Source organism: Dermacentor albipictus, chromosome 7 (assembly GCF_038994185.2).
Source record: "Dermacentor albipictus isolate Rhodes 1998 colony chromosome 7, USDA_Dalb.pri_finalv2, whole genome shotgun sequence".
In the NCBI taxonomy this organism is placed as follows: Eukaryota; Metazoa; Arthropoda; class Arachnida; order Ixodida; family Ixodidae; genus Dermacentor; species Dermacentor albipictus.
Window position 1 is genome coordinate 61,276,088 of NC_091827.1, and position 17,264 is coordinate 61,293,351.

The window sequence follows — 17,264 nt, forward strand, 5'->3', positions numbered from 1 at the left end:
TTTACTTACACGATAACTTTATTGTGTCTAGTTTATAGAGAATGCAACTGCAGCGCTCGTCGAGAGGTCTCAAAGCTTACGAACCGATCCCATAAACAAGATAACGTTCCCTTCGTTTTTCCTGATAAGAAACATAAACGGACGATCCACGACAACGCGTGTGACCGCGTTAGAACTGGGGCCACCGGATCCCGTGCCAGCCTCCGTAGCAGGCTCCGTGCCTTCTTCGTCCACTTGAATGAACGCCTTGTGGAAGACCTGCGAGACGGAAGCCGTGCCGCTCTCGAAGATGCCAGAAAGGTCCGCGCTGTCACTGAACAACTCTTTGGCTCCGAGCGCAGACAGCGTCTCCTTCAGTGAAGCAGAGTACTCGAGCTTGAACTTGGGAAGAGTGAGCCCCACTTTCCCTTTCATGGCGAGGCTTTCTAGAGCCGTGCGAAGGCGCGACTCCGAGAGCTGCCCTTCCAAGAAGGACAGCCCTTCCACTTCATCGGGGACGAGTATGACCATCGAAAATGTTCCGCCAATGTACGGTATTTCCACCAACGTCGCCTTCAACTCCTTGGATTGGCCTACCTTGAATGGTGCCTCACTCTTGAGCATCATTTCCACTTGCGCACTGCTTCCGGAGTTGAGATGAAAAGTTTGTTTTTTTGTGTCTTTCTTGTGGAAATGGTTTTCCCACATGCTCTTGAAGTAGATGGCGTTGGCTATAATGAATACCGTATCTTTTGTCACACTGCCGGGAGGAAGCAGCTCCTTGATCTTTGAGTACGTTATCTCCAATACCCATTCGTTGACCTCTTTTCGGACTGACTCAGGGTTTTCCTTGAAGTCAACTGACTTGATGCGACCCCTGAAGTACGCTTCCAGAAGCGCGTCGAATTCCATGCGGACTTTAAGCTTACGCTCACTGTACATCAGATTGGCCAATTGAAAACTGGCGTTAGAGTACCAGCTGTAGGGTAGCTCCCTCAACAGCTCCCGAAATTGCTCGTGTATTTTGTCGCTTTCGGTGACGTGAAGAACGGCCGACAGTTGCTTTGCGGTGTTACCGCGCGCACCGGCAAGTGCCATTGAAAGTGCACTGCCTACGCTGTACGTGGAGTAGACAATGTTGCCTTCCTTATTAAGAGAGTGTAGTTGCGTGTACAGGTCGATGGCGAGCTTCAGCAGGCAGACCCCGAGCGCCGATGTCGTCATTGCTCGACGAGATCTAGAAAAAGAAAAGAAAAATGCGTTATTGTTAGAGGAGCAGTGATGGGGACAAAATTTAAAAAAAATAAGGAATCTCCAGATACTGGTAATTTTTCTATTGCCTTAACAGTGCGAAGTAATGACGAGCTAGCAGTAAGTTTTCCTACCCGAAGCATGAGCTTAGTAACACGTACTAGAAACAGTTGTACAGCACAGACTGCATGGACCTGCTTCAACGTTTAAGAAGATCCTTTGAATATTCACGTTCAGCCGACTGCCTATGTCAAATCTAATAAGTGCCATTTTATTCGAGCTTATGCGGCTACACTACCTACAGCGTGGTAATATTAAAAAAATAAGCAAACACTGTCTATGGCTTCGTGCATCTGCTCTGTTTTGTGGTGTGTGTTTCATATTTGCCAATTTATTTCGTATGAAATTGTAAATCTCACTGGGCACATAGAGCTTGTTACAACTGGTGCTTAACTCGTTGTATTATTCCATCAGAATAAGTATATCAGGACAGACACAACGTGTATGTAGAAATCACTTTACGCGAAGCCTTTTCGAAATGTTTCAAATGCTGTTAAGAACGGCCGCTGAGGTGCAAGTTTTGCCAGCCATGTGCGAGAGCGGCGTCGACTTTTCCTGGAAAGCCACCGCAATCCTCTAGCCACACGGCGTCACTAAGTCTGCTATGTGCAGGGAACAATACGCCGCGTCCTCGACTCTCCGTGGCAGGAGCCAAGGTGAGTTCGACGAACCAATTTTGTGACGGAACACGCCACCGCCGACCCGGTCTGCTGTGAGCAAGGGAGTTCCCGAGGGAACGTAATTGGAGGCCCCGTCCCATGCACCGTTCCTGACGTGAGCCCCGAGTTCAGCGAAGACCGCCTGACCTCGGTTGGGGACGTTGAACCTGTGCGGAAGTGCGTGTTTGTACGCCCCCCCCCCCCGCAAGGAGTTGGCTCGCCTACGATGAGTGGTCGAACGGTTCTCTCACCTAGAGATCGAGGGAGGACCGAGTGTTTATAAACCGCTGTTGTACGGCTGCTCAGGCTACTTTCTCTCGCAGTCATGCTAGACTGATGAACTGCAACGTTCTTATGTAGGTACTGCAAACCTCCTCGTTGTCGATGAGAAGCAGTCCTTCCCTTCAACAACGCCCTCAGCGTGGATAAGTTGAACGACGGCGTGGGCCAGCTACCATCTAATTCATGCCCCACTCCAATCTCGACAACTGGTTACGAACGGTGGGATTGACCTCCCAATCCTCACAACTGGCTGACAGCGGTGGGATGGACCTTGCGACGTGGTACTGTGTCTGCGGCGAGTGCTTGGTTCTTATTTTGACTCTCTAGGCTTCATTTCGTGGTTGTTCTGTTTAGAACTGTAGGGAAGCTGGATTGTTGATCGTTAGCTAGGTTGTGTTTTCCTAGGTAGATTTCGCGAGCAGGACCAAGGCAGTGAAGCAGCAATTATGGAATTAAGGACACTGCTGAGAGACTAATTGTTGATTGTTGGTGAGGAACTGGGCCTAGATGTACGCAAACAAATGCTAAAAGCGGAAATATTTAAGCTGATTTCCCAACAGGCCAGTGAGGAATAAATTGAAATGGGGTTGCAACTTCTGAAAAAAAAAAGCGAGAAACGGGACAGAGAGAGAGAGGAGCGCAATAGGGATCGCGAGTTAAGAAAAATGCAACTTGAACTTAAAAGCAAACGTTTGGACTTGTCTCAAGGAAGTGAAGGGGCTCTGGGACGATCAAGTGAGGCAGAATCATACCGCATGGACAGGCTATTTAAGCCATTTGAGATCGGGACCGACATAGGCGTGTTCCTAAGCAATTTAGAAAGGACTTGCGAAAAGATGAACTTCGGAACGAGTACATGGCCGCAGCGGTTGCTGTCTATGTTGCCGTGTGAGGCGGCGGAAGTAATCGCCAGACTAAGTGCACAGAATGCATATGGTTATGCGAAAGTTACGGCTAGTCTCCTGAACAAATACCGCCTTTCAGCCGAAGCTTTTCGGCAAAGGTTTAGGAGCACAGACAAGAAAGATAGCGAGGGGTATCCGGAGTTTGCCTATAGCTTAAAGGCAAACCTAGTCGAGTGGTTGAAAAGCGCGGAAGCGTACGAGAGCAGAGACAGGGCCATGGAATACAAGTGTTTAGAGCAGGTTTAAAAAAGCATCCCACCCCCTGTGAAGCTGTGCGTGCAAGACAGAGGAAATGTAAACACTGTAGAAAGGGTGGCGGAATTAGCCGAAGAGTACGCCAGGCGTAGAAAGCTGAACGTCGAGGACGGTGATCGGGATGGTCCAAATGGACCGCGGAAACCATTTCCGTTCAAAAGGGGTTCGCAGACTTGACGATCGGAGCCTGTAGACATGGAGGAAATGCCCGCAGAAAAAAGCGAGGAGAAATCTATCGGCGAAACCATACAAAAAGAGCAGAAAAGAAAATTCGAATCTTTTAGACCGATCCGCTGCTATGAGTGCCACAAACTGGGACATATCACTGTGAACTGCGGAAACCGTAGCGTAGTTTTTTCCTACGTAGATGAAAAAGACGAGAATATGTAACTTTTAAGACCATATCTTCACGACCTGCAAGTTAATGGCAAACCGTGCAGGGTGCTAAGAGACAGTGCCGCCACGATGGACATTGTCCATCCGTCTTACGTGACGGTAGATGACTTCACTGGAGAAGTAGCATGGATCCAACAGGTTGTAGAAGAACACAGCGTGTGTCTGCCCATGGCCAAAGTGACAATCAGTGGACCATTCGGGGAGCTAGTGACCGAGGCTGCAGGTTCCCCATTTTTGTCACTACAGTACCCTTACATTTTTTCGAATCGTTCGAATCGGTTACTCCGTGAAAAAGGGCTTAAACTGGGAGAGGGCGTAGTACAGGCATTGACGCGAGGCCAAGCTCGTAAAATCGCGTCGCTTTCGGCTGAAAATGCACAAGCTGCTCCACCGGAAGCAGCAAAAGAGGTAACTTCAATACAGGAATCCGAGCTAGGCTCGAAGGATGAAAAAACTGTTCAGGAAAGCGTGCCAGCTGACCAGATGATTGAGAGCGTGCCAGGGCGTCAAAGTTCACCCCTGCAGGAAGAGCCCGCTGATGCACTCGCAAGCGAGACAGGGTCATTACTATCACCGGCCTCAAAGAACTTTGATCAGCTCTTACGTGTGCACAGAGAGTCACTGGCAGAGGAGCAAAAGAATGATGGCAGCCTAGGTAAAGTATACCACACAGCTAAAGAAGGCATTGGTAGGCGCAACGTCACGATACAAGAGAGAGGAGTGTTAGGCCGCTCATCTCTCGAACACGCAGAATGGACGGCGGAGGGCTGCATGATTGTTTTGTATATACTTTTGAAGTGCCGCGAGTTGCCCGCGCGTTTTGTGAATGGGGACGCGTCCACTCCCCAGCGCCTCAGGCGGCAATCGTTTCTGTGGTTGAGGGGTCGGACGGCCCGCGTGGTGTTGGGTGACGAGCCGAGGCGCGCGCCGCCGCGGGGGGCGCGGTGCAGAGGAAAACGGACTCGGAGAAAATGCTTTTACGCGGGCTTTGTTGACATTCCGCCGATGGTCATAATAGGGCCACGCGGACAAAGCTCGAGCGGACAAAGGTTGTATACGCGACGTTGTGGCGCCGGCTCTTGAGTCCCCTGCTAATTAGAGACGCAGCTGCCAGCAAGGTTGACCACGTCTGGCGCGTACGGAGCGGGGGGTTCACCCCCCTACGCATTCGGACGGCAGCCACGTGCATCTTGTTTTGAGCGCTGGGGAGAGCCCGCTTTGTGTCGTGTTACAGCATGCAGTGCGCGCCGTAGAGAGGGGCGCGGCGTCGTTTGAAGAGCACCCGAGTCCGGATGCCGCCAGCGGTAATTAGTTTTCTACCAGGAAAAACCTTGAGGGGGGCTACGGTACGCGGTGTTGGGACACCAGCGCCCGAGCCACCCTTGCTGGCTAGAAACGCCGCTGAGGTGCGAGATGGCCTCCATAAATCATGCAGGCCTGGCGTGTTTGACGAGGCCGTCACTGACCACGTGGAAATAGGAGGGGGAGAAGAAGATGTGGGAAGAGGGAAAACAGGGTGGTTTTCCAATAGATTCGCTTATGAGGGTAAGCCCATCCCTTTGGGTTGTGGCTTAAGAAACTGTCAACTCTCATTGGCAATTGCTTCCGTGGGATGGGCTAGCGACCCTACCGCCCTTTTTCTTTGTCTCTTTCCCCTATAACAACCGAGACGAGGTGCTTGTTCCTCAGTCTAGGCTGTAATCACTAAACCCGATAGAACAGTAAGACTCCGTACGATGCAACGCTAGTCTGGGCCGTAACCACTTAGTGGTAGAACAGTGAGACTCGGTTGGTCGTATGTAGTGACAGTTGTCCTAGGCTCTAACTTAAGAAAAAGTAGAAGAGTAAGGCGCTGTTTACCTATGTGTTTTGTATCAGTGTTCTTTTGCTAACTCTGTATTTGACTGTGTAAATATTTCCGTTACAATATATCTTCAAGTTTTGTTACCTCCAACCTGCCTCCTGCTTCATCAACGCCGATAAACACCTTGAAGAGACTTTGGTCGACTTCAAGGAGAAAAGAACAAAACAATCAGCAAAAACTTAACTGGCGCAGTCGACAGGATCGGCGAGCTCTACAACATCGAATCCTGGACCAGTGGTGAAGGGATCAAGTCATCCAACGAGCACCTCCTGCACCTTTGAGAAGATCCCACAGCAGCCAAGCCCGGCACCGTGGAGGAGATCCGAAAACGACAGTGCATTCAGCAAAGGGTGAGCAGGATTTCTTGCGTCTTTCTCAAGTTGGCATGGCAGTTGATGTGTAGAGTAAATGGTGAGGACACGCGGGGGCGCAGAGACAATGGAGTCTAATGGAGTTGAGGGTGTGACGGTGGCGGAAATGGATCGGAATCGGGAGTTATCAAATGACGATAGGCTAAATTCCGATAAGTCAAATGAAATGAGAGAACCCAGTCAGAGCCAGGAATTTTCGCAGCAGGCATCTCAGCCTTTGCAAATTCCGAATGATACAAGAACGCTTGAACTTGAAATTCAAAGGCTCAATGCTCAGACTACCTGTATACAACTTCAGATTGAGTACGAAAGGCTGTTGCAGGCAAGGACGAATGGCACGTCGTCCAGCGCTGAGTCGGAGCGGGGCGATCGGAGGCGAATGGCCTTCGACTCCGTCGAGCAATGCGCAAAAGTACTGAAAGGGTTCCGCCTGCCGTGTGACGCGGATGTACCCTTATGGTTTGAGGAGGTAGAGAGACTTTTTGCGACTTACGGGGTACCGTATGAGAGTCGCGTGCATTTAGTCATGCCAGCTCTAACTGAGCGCGTTCGCTACCTACTGCGTAACCTCAACCAGGAAGAGAGTACAGATTACGAGTCAGTTAAACAGGCAGTGTTGATGGAACTGAAGCTTTCTCCTGCAGAGTATCTGCAAAGGTTTGAGAGAGCAGTGAAGCGGAAGGAGGAAACGTGGTCACAGTTCGCGTCGCGAGTGAAAACGTATTTTTCCTACTACCTTCAAGTAAGAGGAGCCGACACTGTAGAAGTGATGGCAGAACTCATGGTCGCGGATCGTATAAAAGCGGGCCTTAGTATAGAGGGTCTTGAATACGTGAGGCTACGAGAAGGCGAGGAATGGCTTAAGCCACCTGAGATTGCCAAAGTACTGCAAACTTTGGAACAAGCGAAAGGCAAAGGGTATGCCTCAAAGCCATCAGCGGCAGAGATGGGGCAAAAGCCGACGCGAGTGGCGAAAAGCGCCCTAAAGTGCCACGTATGTCACAGCTCAGGCCATTTCGCTAAGGATTGCCCGATGTCTAGTGACAAGGAAAATCAGCCAAAGAAGGCTATCGAGCCAAGGCCGAGGGCACAAAGGGTGGTGATAGCCGACGAGACGGGAAGTGGGATACCTGATGGAGTCCTTACTGCAAAGGTAGAGGCCTTGAAACACAAAGGTGAAGGCATGACTAACCTACAGTTGATCCCGATCTCATGCGGAACCGTATCCACAGATGCGATTCTAGATACGGGGAGTGAAATAACTGTCATACGCGAGAGTCTCCTTCCGAAAAGTATAGTGGAGCCATCAGGCACAATAAGATTGGTGTCTGCATTTGGTAAAACTATTGAGGCAAAGCTAGCAACGTTGCCGGTAAAGTTAAATAGCCCGCAAATGGCAGCGGAACCTCAGAACGTGGACCTACTCTGCGCGTTGACTAATGAGCTCGTCGAGGGCACAGATTGTTTGTTGACCAAGGAAGATTGGGAACATTTGTTGAGGGCCAGCAGCTCTCTGGAATCCATTGTAGCACCGGCCGAGCCTGCTCAGATCATAGAGCGATCAAATGAGAAAGCCGAGGCAGTAGCCTGCAATGTTACTTTGGAGGAGGAAGGTGTTTCTGGAGAAGTTGAGCTAATTGATGAAGAGAGGGATGCGTCAATAAGCCAGAGAGAAGAGTTCCGCAGATTGCAGCTAGCTGACGCTACCTTAAAGAAAGGTTGGGAAGATGCTCGGAGTGGGAAATCCGGCATGTTCGTCTCTGATGGACTCTTATACCACTGGGACTCAATAGTAGGCACCCGAGTGAGACAACTAGTTGTTCCCAAAGACAAGCGCAGTGAGGTGATGCATTTGGCTCACGAGTCACTATGCGGAGGGCACCTAGGCCCGAAGAAAACTAAAACGCGCATTAGGTATAATTTTTTTTGGCCTGGCATGGAGAAGGAGGTATTAGAGCATTGTCGTTCATGCCATGATTGTCAAATTCGCTCTGACAGGCGTCGCACGGACAGAGTATCTATAACTCCTCCCACTAGGCCAAATCACCCTTTTCAAATTGTCAATGCAGACATCATTGGACCCTTAGACAGACCGCCAGCGAAAGGTCATAGGTACGCGCTATGCTTGGTGAACATGTGCACAGAGTGGCCAGAGGTTGTCCCACTGCGCTCTTTGACAGCTAAGGCGACTTGCGACGCGTTGATTGAAATTTTCAGTCGCACTGGCGTTCCGGAAATGATCTGTTCCGACCAGGGCACTAATTTCAAATCACAGCTCACACAGTCGATGCTCGAGAAATTAGGTTGCGCACCAAGATTCTCAACCCCAGAACACGAAGAGAAAATAGCTGCAATTAAGAATGTGGCGACACCACGCACTAAAAAGGAGCTACGCAGCCTGCTAGGACTGTGCGGCTACTATCGCGAGTGCGTCCGAGATGGTGCAGAGGTGGCGAGCCCGCTCATGCGGTTAACAAAGAAAGGGGTACCCAATGGCATACCCTGGTCAGAGGAAGCTCAGACGGCGTTTAAGACGCTGAAACAGTCCCTGTGCGAGGCCGTGGCGCTCAGCACTCCGGACCCATCTGAGTCCTACTGGCTTTTCGCAGACGCGTCAGCTACGGCGGCGGGCGCTTGTTTGGCGCAAATGACAGCCGAGGGAAAGGAGGGGCCTATTGCCTTTGCCAGCCACCGCTTCACGCCGACTCAGACGCGATGGTCGACAATTGAGAGGGAAGCGTTTGCTATTATATGGGCCTTAAAGAAGTTTGACTACTGGCTTTTTGGTGCCGAGATAAACGTTGTTTCCGACCACAATCCATTGTCGTACCTTACAACTTCGACTCCACACGGGGCAAAATTGACAAGATAGGCGCTGGATTTACAGCGATATCACGTGTCAGTGCGACATCGGAAGGGTGTCAGTAATGGTAACGCGGATGCTTTGTCCAGGCTTCACAACAGCTCATGGAAGCCAGCGTAATACTATAGTGCCATGCCAACTGGATGGGCGTGAATGTTCCTGCTCACTTGGCGCTGTATATTGCGGACTTTGTGAGTGCCGATTCAAGACCCAGAGACACTAGAGTGCTCTTACAGTTTGGAACTGCAATCGTGTGCTTGATAGTTTGATGACATGTATTGTGTATTTCTTTTTACTCTCTTCTTGCTTTGTTATATGAAAGTGTTTGTTGTTGTGATGTAATTAGGCTAGGGTGTGGTTAGAATGTTCATTACGTAATCGCGGCAGTGATTTATCGTATCACTGAGCGAAAATCAGCCCAGTATACTCTGTAGGGGGAACGTGTTAGGCCGCTCATCTCTCGAACACGCAGAATGGACGGCGGAGGGCTGCATGATTGTTTTGTATATACTTTTGAAGTGCCGCGAGTTGCCCGCGCGTTTTGTGAATGGGGACGCGTCCACTCCCCAGCGCCTCAGGCGGCAATCGTTTCTGTGGTTGAGGGGTCGGACGGCCCGCGTGGTGTTGGGTGACGAGCCGAGGCGCGCGCCGCCGCGGGGGGCGCGGTGCAGAGGAAAACGGACTCGGAGAAAATGCTTTTACGCGGGCTTTGTTGACATTCCGCCGATGGTCATAATAGGGCCACGCGGACAAAGCTCGAGCGGACAAAGGTTGTATACGCGACGTTGTGGCGCCGGCTCTTGAGTCCCCTGCTAATTAGAGACGCAGCTGCCAGCAAGGTTGACCACGTCTGGCGCGTACGGAGCGGGGGGTTCACCCCCCTACGCATTCGGACGGCAGCCACGTGCATCTTGTTTTGAGCGCTGGGGAGAGCCCGCTTTGTGTCGTGTTACAGCATGCAGTGCGCGCCGTAGAGAGGGGCGCGGCGTCGTTTGAAGAGCACCCGAGTCCGGATGCCGCCAGCGGTAATTAGTTTTCTACCAGGAAAAACCTTGAGGGGGGCTACGGTACGCGGTGTTGGGACACCAGCGCCCGAGCCACCCTTGCTGGCTAGAAACGCCGCTGAGGTGCGAGATGGCCTCCATAAATCATGCAGGCCTGGCGTGTTTGACGAGGCCGTCACTGACCACGTGGAAATAGGAGGGGGAGAAGAAGATGTGGGAAGAGGGAAAACAGGGTGGTTTTCCAATAGATTCGCTTATGAGGGTAAGCCCATGCCTTTGGGTTGTGGCTTAAGAAACTGTCAACTCTCATTGGCAATTGCTTCCGTGGGATGGGCTAGCGACCCTACCGCCCTTTTTCTTTGTCTCTTTCCCCTATAACAACCGAGACGAGGTGCTTGTTCCTCAGTCTAGGCTGTAATCACTAAACCCGATAGAACAGTAAGACTCCGTACGATGCAACGCTAGTCTGGGCCGTAACCACTTAGTGGTAGAACAGTGAGACTCGGTTGGTCGTATGTAGTGACAGTTGTCCTAGGCTCTAACTTAAGAAAAAGTAGAAGAGTAAGGCGCTGTTTACCTATGTGTTTTGTATCAGTGTTCTTTTGCTAACTCTGTATTTGACTGTGTAAATATTTCCGTTACAATATATCTTCAAGTTTTGTTACCTCCAACCTGCCTCCTGCTTCATCAACGCCGATAAACACCTTGAAGAGACTTTGGTCGACTTCAAGGAGAAAAGAACAAAACAATCAGCAAAAACTTAACTAGGAGGATTGTTGTATCGGCACTACAGAGATTGAAAGGTTAGGATCGTAGATCAATTATTCGTACCTACTAAGTACAGGGAGGACCTTTTAAGTCTCTGTCATGGAAATGGGTGGTCCGGCCACCTAGGCATAAACAAATCAAAGGAGAGATTGCTTATGGAATACTACTGGCCTGGCTGTTTCAAAGACGCAGAAAACTTTGTAAGATCATGCGACGCCTGCCAGTGCTCGGGTAAACCAGGAGAGACATGGAAAGCTCTACTAAAGCTAGTGTCCTTAATAACAGAACCATTAAGACGACTTGTATTAGACACGGTAGGGCTTCTACCAAAAATACAGGTACTTGTTTTCCATGCTGTGTCCGGCTAGAAAGTTTCCATAAGCAATCCCTCTGAAAGAGCTCAGCACAACCGAAGTAGTAGACGCGTTTTTGAGACTATTTGCACGAGTGGCGTGTCCAGCCGAAATTCAGGCGGATGAAGGGTCCGTATTCACCAGCGCACTGACTTCCACATTCTTGCAAAAGTGCGGCGTAAAGTTGATACACAGTTCCGTCTATCACACTCAGTCAAACAGTGTAGATAGGTGACATGCAGTGCTTAAGCGAGTTTTGCATGCGCTCTTTTACGAGCACAAGAAAGACTGGGAGAACTGTCTGCCGGCAACTTTGTTTGCTTTGCGAACGGTTCCACATGACGCTACAGAGTTCTCGCCAGAAGAACTAGTGTATGGGAGGACACTCCATTCTGCACTGAGAATGTTAGGAGAGATGTGGGAGGAAAGAGGAGAGAGTCCAACAGTGGTTGAATACGTGCTAAATCTGCTGGAACGGCTAAGCGCAACCCAAGAACTAGTCGAAAACAGCATGGGAGTAGCTCAAAAGAACGCCAAATTCCATTACGAGAAGAATGCGAGGCTTCGTACGTTTAACGCCGTAGACCACGTAATGATCCTCAAACCTTCAAGAAAGAACAAGCTTGAAGTTCACTGGGACGGGCCAGTTAATGCGCTGCACAAACTTTCAGATTTTAACTATGCTATGAAAATGCCCGGTCGCCGGAAGGAGGGGAGGATATATCACTGCAATTTGATGCAGCCATATGTAGAACGGAGCGTAGTCGTTAACTATACCATCAAAGAGCAGGATGGCACTAGTGCCATGTTTAAGGGGTATAGGGCGACCTCCAACTCTGAAATCAGCCTAGAAGAAGTAGTACAACATGCGGTAAGCACGCACGCTCTTAGACCCGAGTAGCTAAATAAGCTAAAAGGGGTGTTAGGGGAATATCTCGACAGATTCAGCGATCGGCCAGGTAAAACCGAACTAATAACGCATGAAATAGAGCTGACATCAACTGAACCCGTAAGATCCGTAAGAACCCGTAAGAACCCGCCTTACAGGGTGTCTTCAAGAGAGAGAGAGAAATTATGGAGGAAGAGGTATTGAGCCCGCTGAGAGTGACTACACGTCACCGCTAATACCGGTAGAAACCCATAACAAGGACCCTTGTCCGTGTGTTGACTAAAGGAAGTTAAATGCCAGCACTAGGGATCAGCTGTACCCGATACCCAACATTGAGGAATGAATTGAAACAGTTAGCGCTGCTAAATACATTTCAACTATAGTTGTCGTGCAGGTGTACTGGCAAGCTCCCCTTTAAGAAAGGGCCAACCACTATGCCGCATTCATCTCACCTGTAGGCGCTTTTCGCGCTCTCGCACTCAGCTTCGGGCTGAAGAACACACCGTTTAGCTTCTCTAAATTAATGGATATTGTCCTAAGAGGCTTACAGGAGTCCGCCTTGCCATATCTTGATGATGTAGCAATTTTTTCGGACAGCTGGGAACAACATGTATCGCACCTCAAACAGGTGTTCTCACGGTTGAGGGAAGCCGGCTTAACGATGAAAGCGGGAAAGTGTAGATTTGGTTGTTCGCAGGTTACCTATATGGGCCATGTTGCCAGCCAGGGCGCGAGACGGCCGGCCGAGCTGAAAATAGCTACGATTGGAGAATTTTCTCTGCCGTGAACGAAAATAGACCTTCGTTCATTTTTGGGACTTGAGGGGTTCTATCGACGGTACATTGCGAATTACTCGCAAATGGCAAGTCCATTAACGGACGCCCTCCGGAAGGGAGCACCGAGTAGCGTACACTGGAATAAGGAGAAGGATAAAGCTTTCCAAAGTTTGAAAACGCTATTCGTTTCTCGTGCTATCACGCGCCAGACTACACAAAGAAATTCATAATTCAATGCGACGCAAGTGACAGAGGTATGAGCGTGGCACTTAGGCAGGTCGGCGACGATAACGAGGAGCATCCTATCCTCTATGCCAGCCGTAAACTAGCTGTAAGAGAAGTAGCCTACAGCGCTTCAGAGAAGGAATGCGCTTGTTCAGTTTGGGCCGCGCAGAAGTTGTCGTGTTACTTTTACGGAGCGAAGCTCATCTGCGAGACGAACGACTGTCCTCTGACGCGGCTCAATCAAATGTCACACCAAAATGGCCGCTAGCTCCGGTGGAGCCTCACTCTCCAAGAGTACAACTTCTCCGTTAGTTATCAGAAGGGAAAGTTGCATAGCAATGCGGATGGTCTGAGCAGTCTAATTTGAATTCTGTGTTTAAGGGTCCCGCCCAAATTTTAGGGTTAATATTGGTGATCTTGTTAAGCCAAGAATATCCCCTCTCTTTTAGCAGGATTCCCTCCATGATTGCTGAATTTGTCATCACGATATTGCTTCAAAAATTGGCATAGCGAAATGCAGCATTTTTGTTTGTGCACTTATATTTTCTTTGAAGCCTAGCGGGCCTAAAGTGAGATCCAAGATACGTCATCTCGGCGCAAAGCCGTGTTTTGGGGTTTGTTTTGCAGTTGCCTGTCCTTGTTGGGTGTTTTGGGGCTGTGAACTAACGCCGTCAACCTTCTGGACCCATTGTCATCATTATCATCATCAGCAGCAGCCTATTTTTATGTCTAGTGCAAGACGAAGATCTACTCCCGCGATCACCAATTACCTCTAGTTTGCGCTAGCTCATTCCAAGTTGCGCCAGCAAGTTTCTCTATTTCATCACCCAAGCTAATTTTCTGCCATCCTCGATTGCGCTTGCCTTTCCTGGAAGCCCATTCCGGCACTCTGCTGGTCCACCGGTTTGGTGCTCTGAGCATTACATGGCGTGCCCGGATCCACTTTTTTATCCTAATGTCAAGTAGAATATTGTATGTGCTTGTCTGCTCTCGGATCGACACCGCTTTCTTCTTTTCAGACGAAGATGGCATTACCACGACGATATGAAAACAACCAGATATTTGAGGGAAAGTAAAAAATGAGTTATAGGGTTTTACGTGCCAAAACCACTTTCTGATTATGAGGCACGCCATAGCGGAGGACTCCAGAAATTTCGACCAACCGGAGTTCTTTAACGTGCACCTAAATCTAAGTACATGGGTGTTTTCGCATTTCGCCCCCGTCGAAATGCGGCCGCCGTGGCCATAGAGGGAAAGACAATGATGGTGTGACCAAGATGGCATGGTAGCCTCGGTAATGCAACGGATGAATGATAGCGTATGTGGGAGGACGATGGCATGACAACGGCCGCACAATCACAATTGAATGGTGAAAGCCACATGATTGCAATAAAATGACGAACAAGGAGTGACATCGATGGATCGACTAAGAAAGCATGACAACAGCGGCATGGCGGCAATGGGAAGACGATACTGACGTGATGGGGACAGTGAAACGCGAGCGTGACGAAGATGGCCTGACGACAACTCTACGACGACCACGGCATGAAGAGAGTCGGGTGTCTTAAGTTACAATGATGTCCATGGAGTGACCGCGACGGAATCCCGACGACGCTATGACATCGAATGCGTGACAACGACTTTATGACAATGATGCGCAGTAACGTCGAATGCATGACAACGGCATGAGGAGAATGGGATGACGACGCGTGTATGATGACAATGGCGTGACGAACATTGTATTACGAAGCCTGTATGACGACGATGGTGTGGCAATGACGGCATGACGAGAGTTGGATGATGAAGCTGGATTGACGATGTTGGCGCGACTACCAAGGCTTCACGGCGATGGTCCGACAATGGAGGTATAATATCGACTGTCTGGCGATGACGGCATGAGAAGGGAGAGATAATCCCGGTTGAATGACGACAGGGTGATTACTATACAATGACAAAGATTGACGTAGATGAAAAGACGATGGTGTTATGATGAAGATGGTTACTGAAGAGATGACTGCGATAAAACGACAGCGTGTCGTTGACGGTATGGCGACGTCTGTGTGACGACGATGGTGTGGAGTCGACGGTGTAAAGGCAGTCGCACATATAGTGGCTCAAGCTACGAGACAACTTGGTCGCTTGGACGGAGCAGAAGGGGAGACTACGATAGTATAACGAGAGTCAGACTACGATGCTGGTATGACAATTATCGAACTTCCATGACGGCATCACTATGGCAGTGTGACAGCGAGTGCATGACTACTGTATGAGAACTATGGTCTGACGATGACGGGGCTTAACAAGTGTGGGATCACAACGCTAGAATGGCGGCGATGCAATGCACACGAGGGCAACACAACCAACTCGGGTACAACTCGGGTGACTGTGTCGATGCAGAAGGCGTGACGAAGATGGCACGACAAGAGAAAAATGTCACGAAGCTGGAATGACGACAATCGAATGACCGCGATGACATCACGACAGGAACACATACCTAGTGGCCCAGGCATAGAGACAACTTGGGTCTCTGAGTTGGTGTGAGAGGATGGATGGATGGATGGATGGATGGATGGATGGATGGATGGATGGATGGATGGATGGATGGATGGATGGATGGATGGATGGATGGATGGATGGATGCATGGATGGACGGATCGATGGACGGACGGACGGACGGATGGATGGATGGATGGATGGATGGATGGATGGATGGATGGATGGATGGATGGATGGATGGATGGATGGATGGATGGATGGATGGATGGGATAAAAGCGGCTGAAGTAAGCAAATAATGCTATTTGCGTTAGAAAGACATGGTTGGTGTGAACTTACCTAAGTCTTTGTACAGCGCTATGTAGGGGGATGGAGCAGAGCCAAAATAGGGTCGTTAAATTTTAGCGTTGTGCGGCACGGAGAGGATGATACAACAACAGACCCGCTTCACACGCGTTTAAGGCTGGCTCGACTGCTGACCAATTGCGTAACAGAGCCATGAGACGGGAGGTGACATAAAAACGGACATTCATACATTTAGGAAAAGAAAACCACGGGACGGAGCACGAAAAAGCTCGCACACAAAGTGCACGCGATAGTTCATAGCTTCGCCGTTGGCAAACGATTAACTAAGTAGAATCTCCAACGCGACGTGCAAGGCAAAGCTCACCACGTGGAAACTTCCGGAGAGAAGAAATAAAAAAGTTCGCATGACAAATGAAAAATATACGCGGCAATAAACATGGCGAGCACTGCGCTAACAGAATATGCAAAAGAGAAAACGCGTTGGTGAGATAAACAAAACACTGAACACGACTGGTAAAAGAAAGGGTCTCACAAAGAGCAGGTTGGGGTGGAGGCTTCGCTGTGGCGTGCTCGTCGAGATCCCGATCTGAAGAAGCGTCAGACTTCTGGTGCTCCGCCGCTGAAGATCACGACGGACTTTCTCTGTGAGTCTGATCGCAGCCGCTATCCCGTACCTGGTCGCGCGCCGGCAACTCACGTTACGAACAGGTAAGGTGAGTTGAGAAACAATGGGAGAGCTTCCCTCCCAACCGTCGCGTGATCGGTGCCGTGGCTGGGGCCTCAATGGCGGCCATATCGAGAGGGACATAAGGGCACGCACTTTGTAACAACCAGAGAGAGATGTTTTATGACGAATTTTTTTAAAATGTTAGTTTCATACACGCCAAAAACCTTTTTCTTTCAATGACGCTCAGATACACTGGCGGCCACCACAGAGTCCTTCCCTGTTACATGGAAGAATAATGATCATGAAAAAATGTGTTCCCGTGGTACAACATGCCTAGGATGTGAGCATCCAGTTCCTCAAAATGGGCGTACGTGAACTGTCCCATTTGATTAACCATGTTCACTTTCACGAGTTTCACGCCATTGACGCAACACTTCACACGTCGATTGTCGCGCCTGTCGAAAGGAGAGTTCCATCTTGCCTTGACGCACACGGCGCTCAACAAAATGAGCAACGTCTCAGGAGTGACCGTATTGGGAGGAAGCAAGTCCTTCATCTTGAACTTACTTTGCTGCGAGACCCATGCGTTCGCTTCTTGGCGAACTGCCTCGGAGTTGTTCACGAAGTTCACAGACTTGACGGTGGCCCGGAAGGAACGTTCACGAAGTGACAGGTAGTTGCGATGAACTTTGTGCGTGCGTGTGCTATAGGCAGGATTGACCACGTGGATCATCGTGAACCTCATAGACCTGGGACTTCCACCGCGGGTGATAAGATTCCTCTACTCATTCCTTCAGAATCGCACACTTGCGATGAGAGTAGATGGAAGGCAAAAAAGATACTTCACATCGAACAGAGGAGTCCCACACGGTTCGGTTTTGGCTCCTCTTCTCTTCA

At 49.7% G+C, this 17,264-nt stretch overlaps 1 protein-coding gene across 1 annotated transcript; it reads right to left on the reverse strand.

The window, feature by feature from the left end:
• On the reverse strand, positions 1–16,389 carry LOC135904727 (ipis-1-like). Its single transcript, XM_065435663.2, has 2 exons — positions 16,233–16,389; positions 1–1,216 (listed from the first exon to the last, which is right to left on the reverse strand). Exon 2 carries the CDS (start codon positions 1,201–1,203, stop codon positions 70–72), a length of 1,134 nt encoding a protein of 377 aa, XP_065291735.2. The 5' UTR covers positions 1,204–1,216; positions 16,233–16,389; the 3' UTR covers positions 1–69.
• Positions 16,390–17,264: the final 875 nt, after the last annotated feature.

What these genes read in the sequence shown, in the direction of transcription:
- LOC135904727 (XM_065435663.2), bottom strand. Translation starts at nt 1,203, where the DNA reads ATGACGACATCGGCGCTCGGGGTCTGCCTGCTGAAGCTCGCCATCGAC.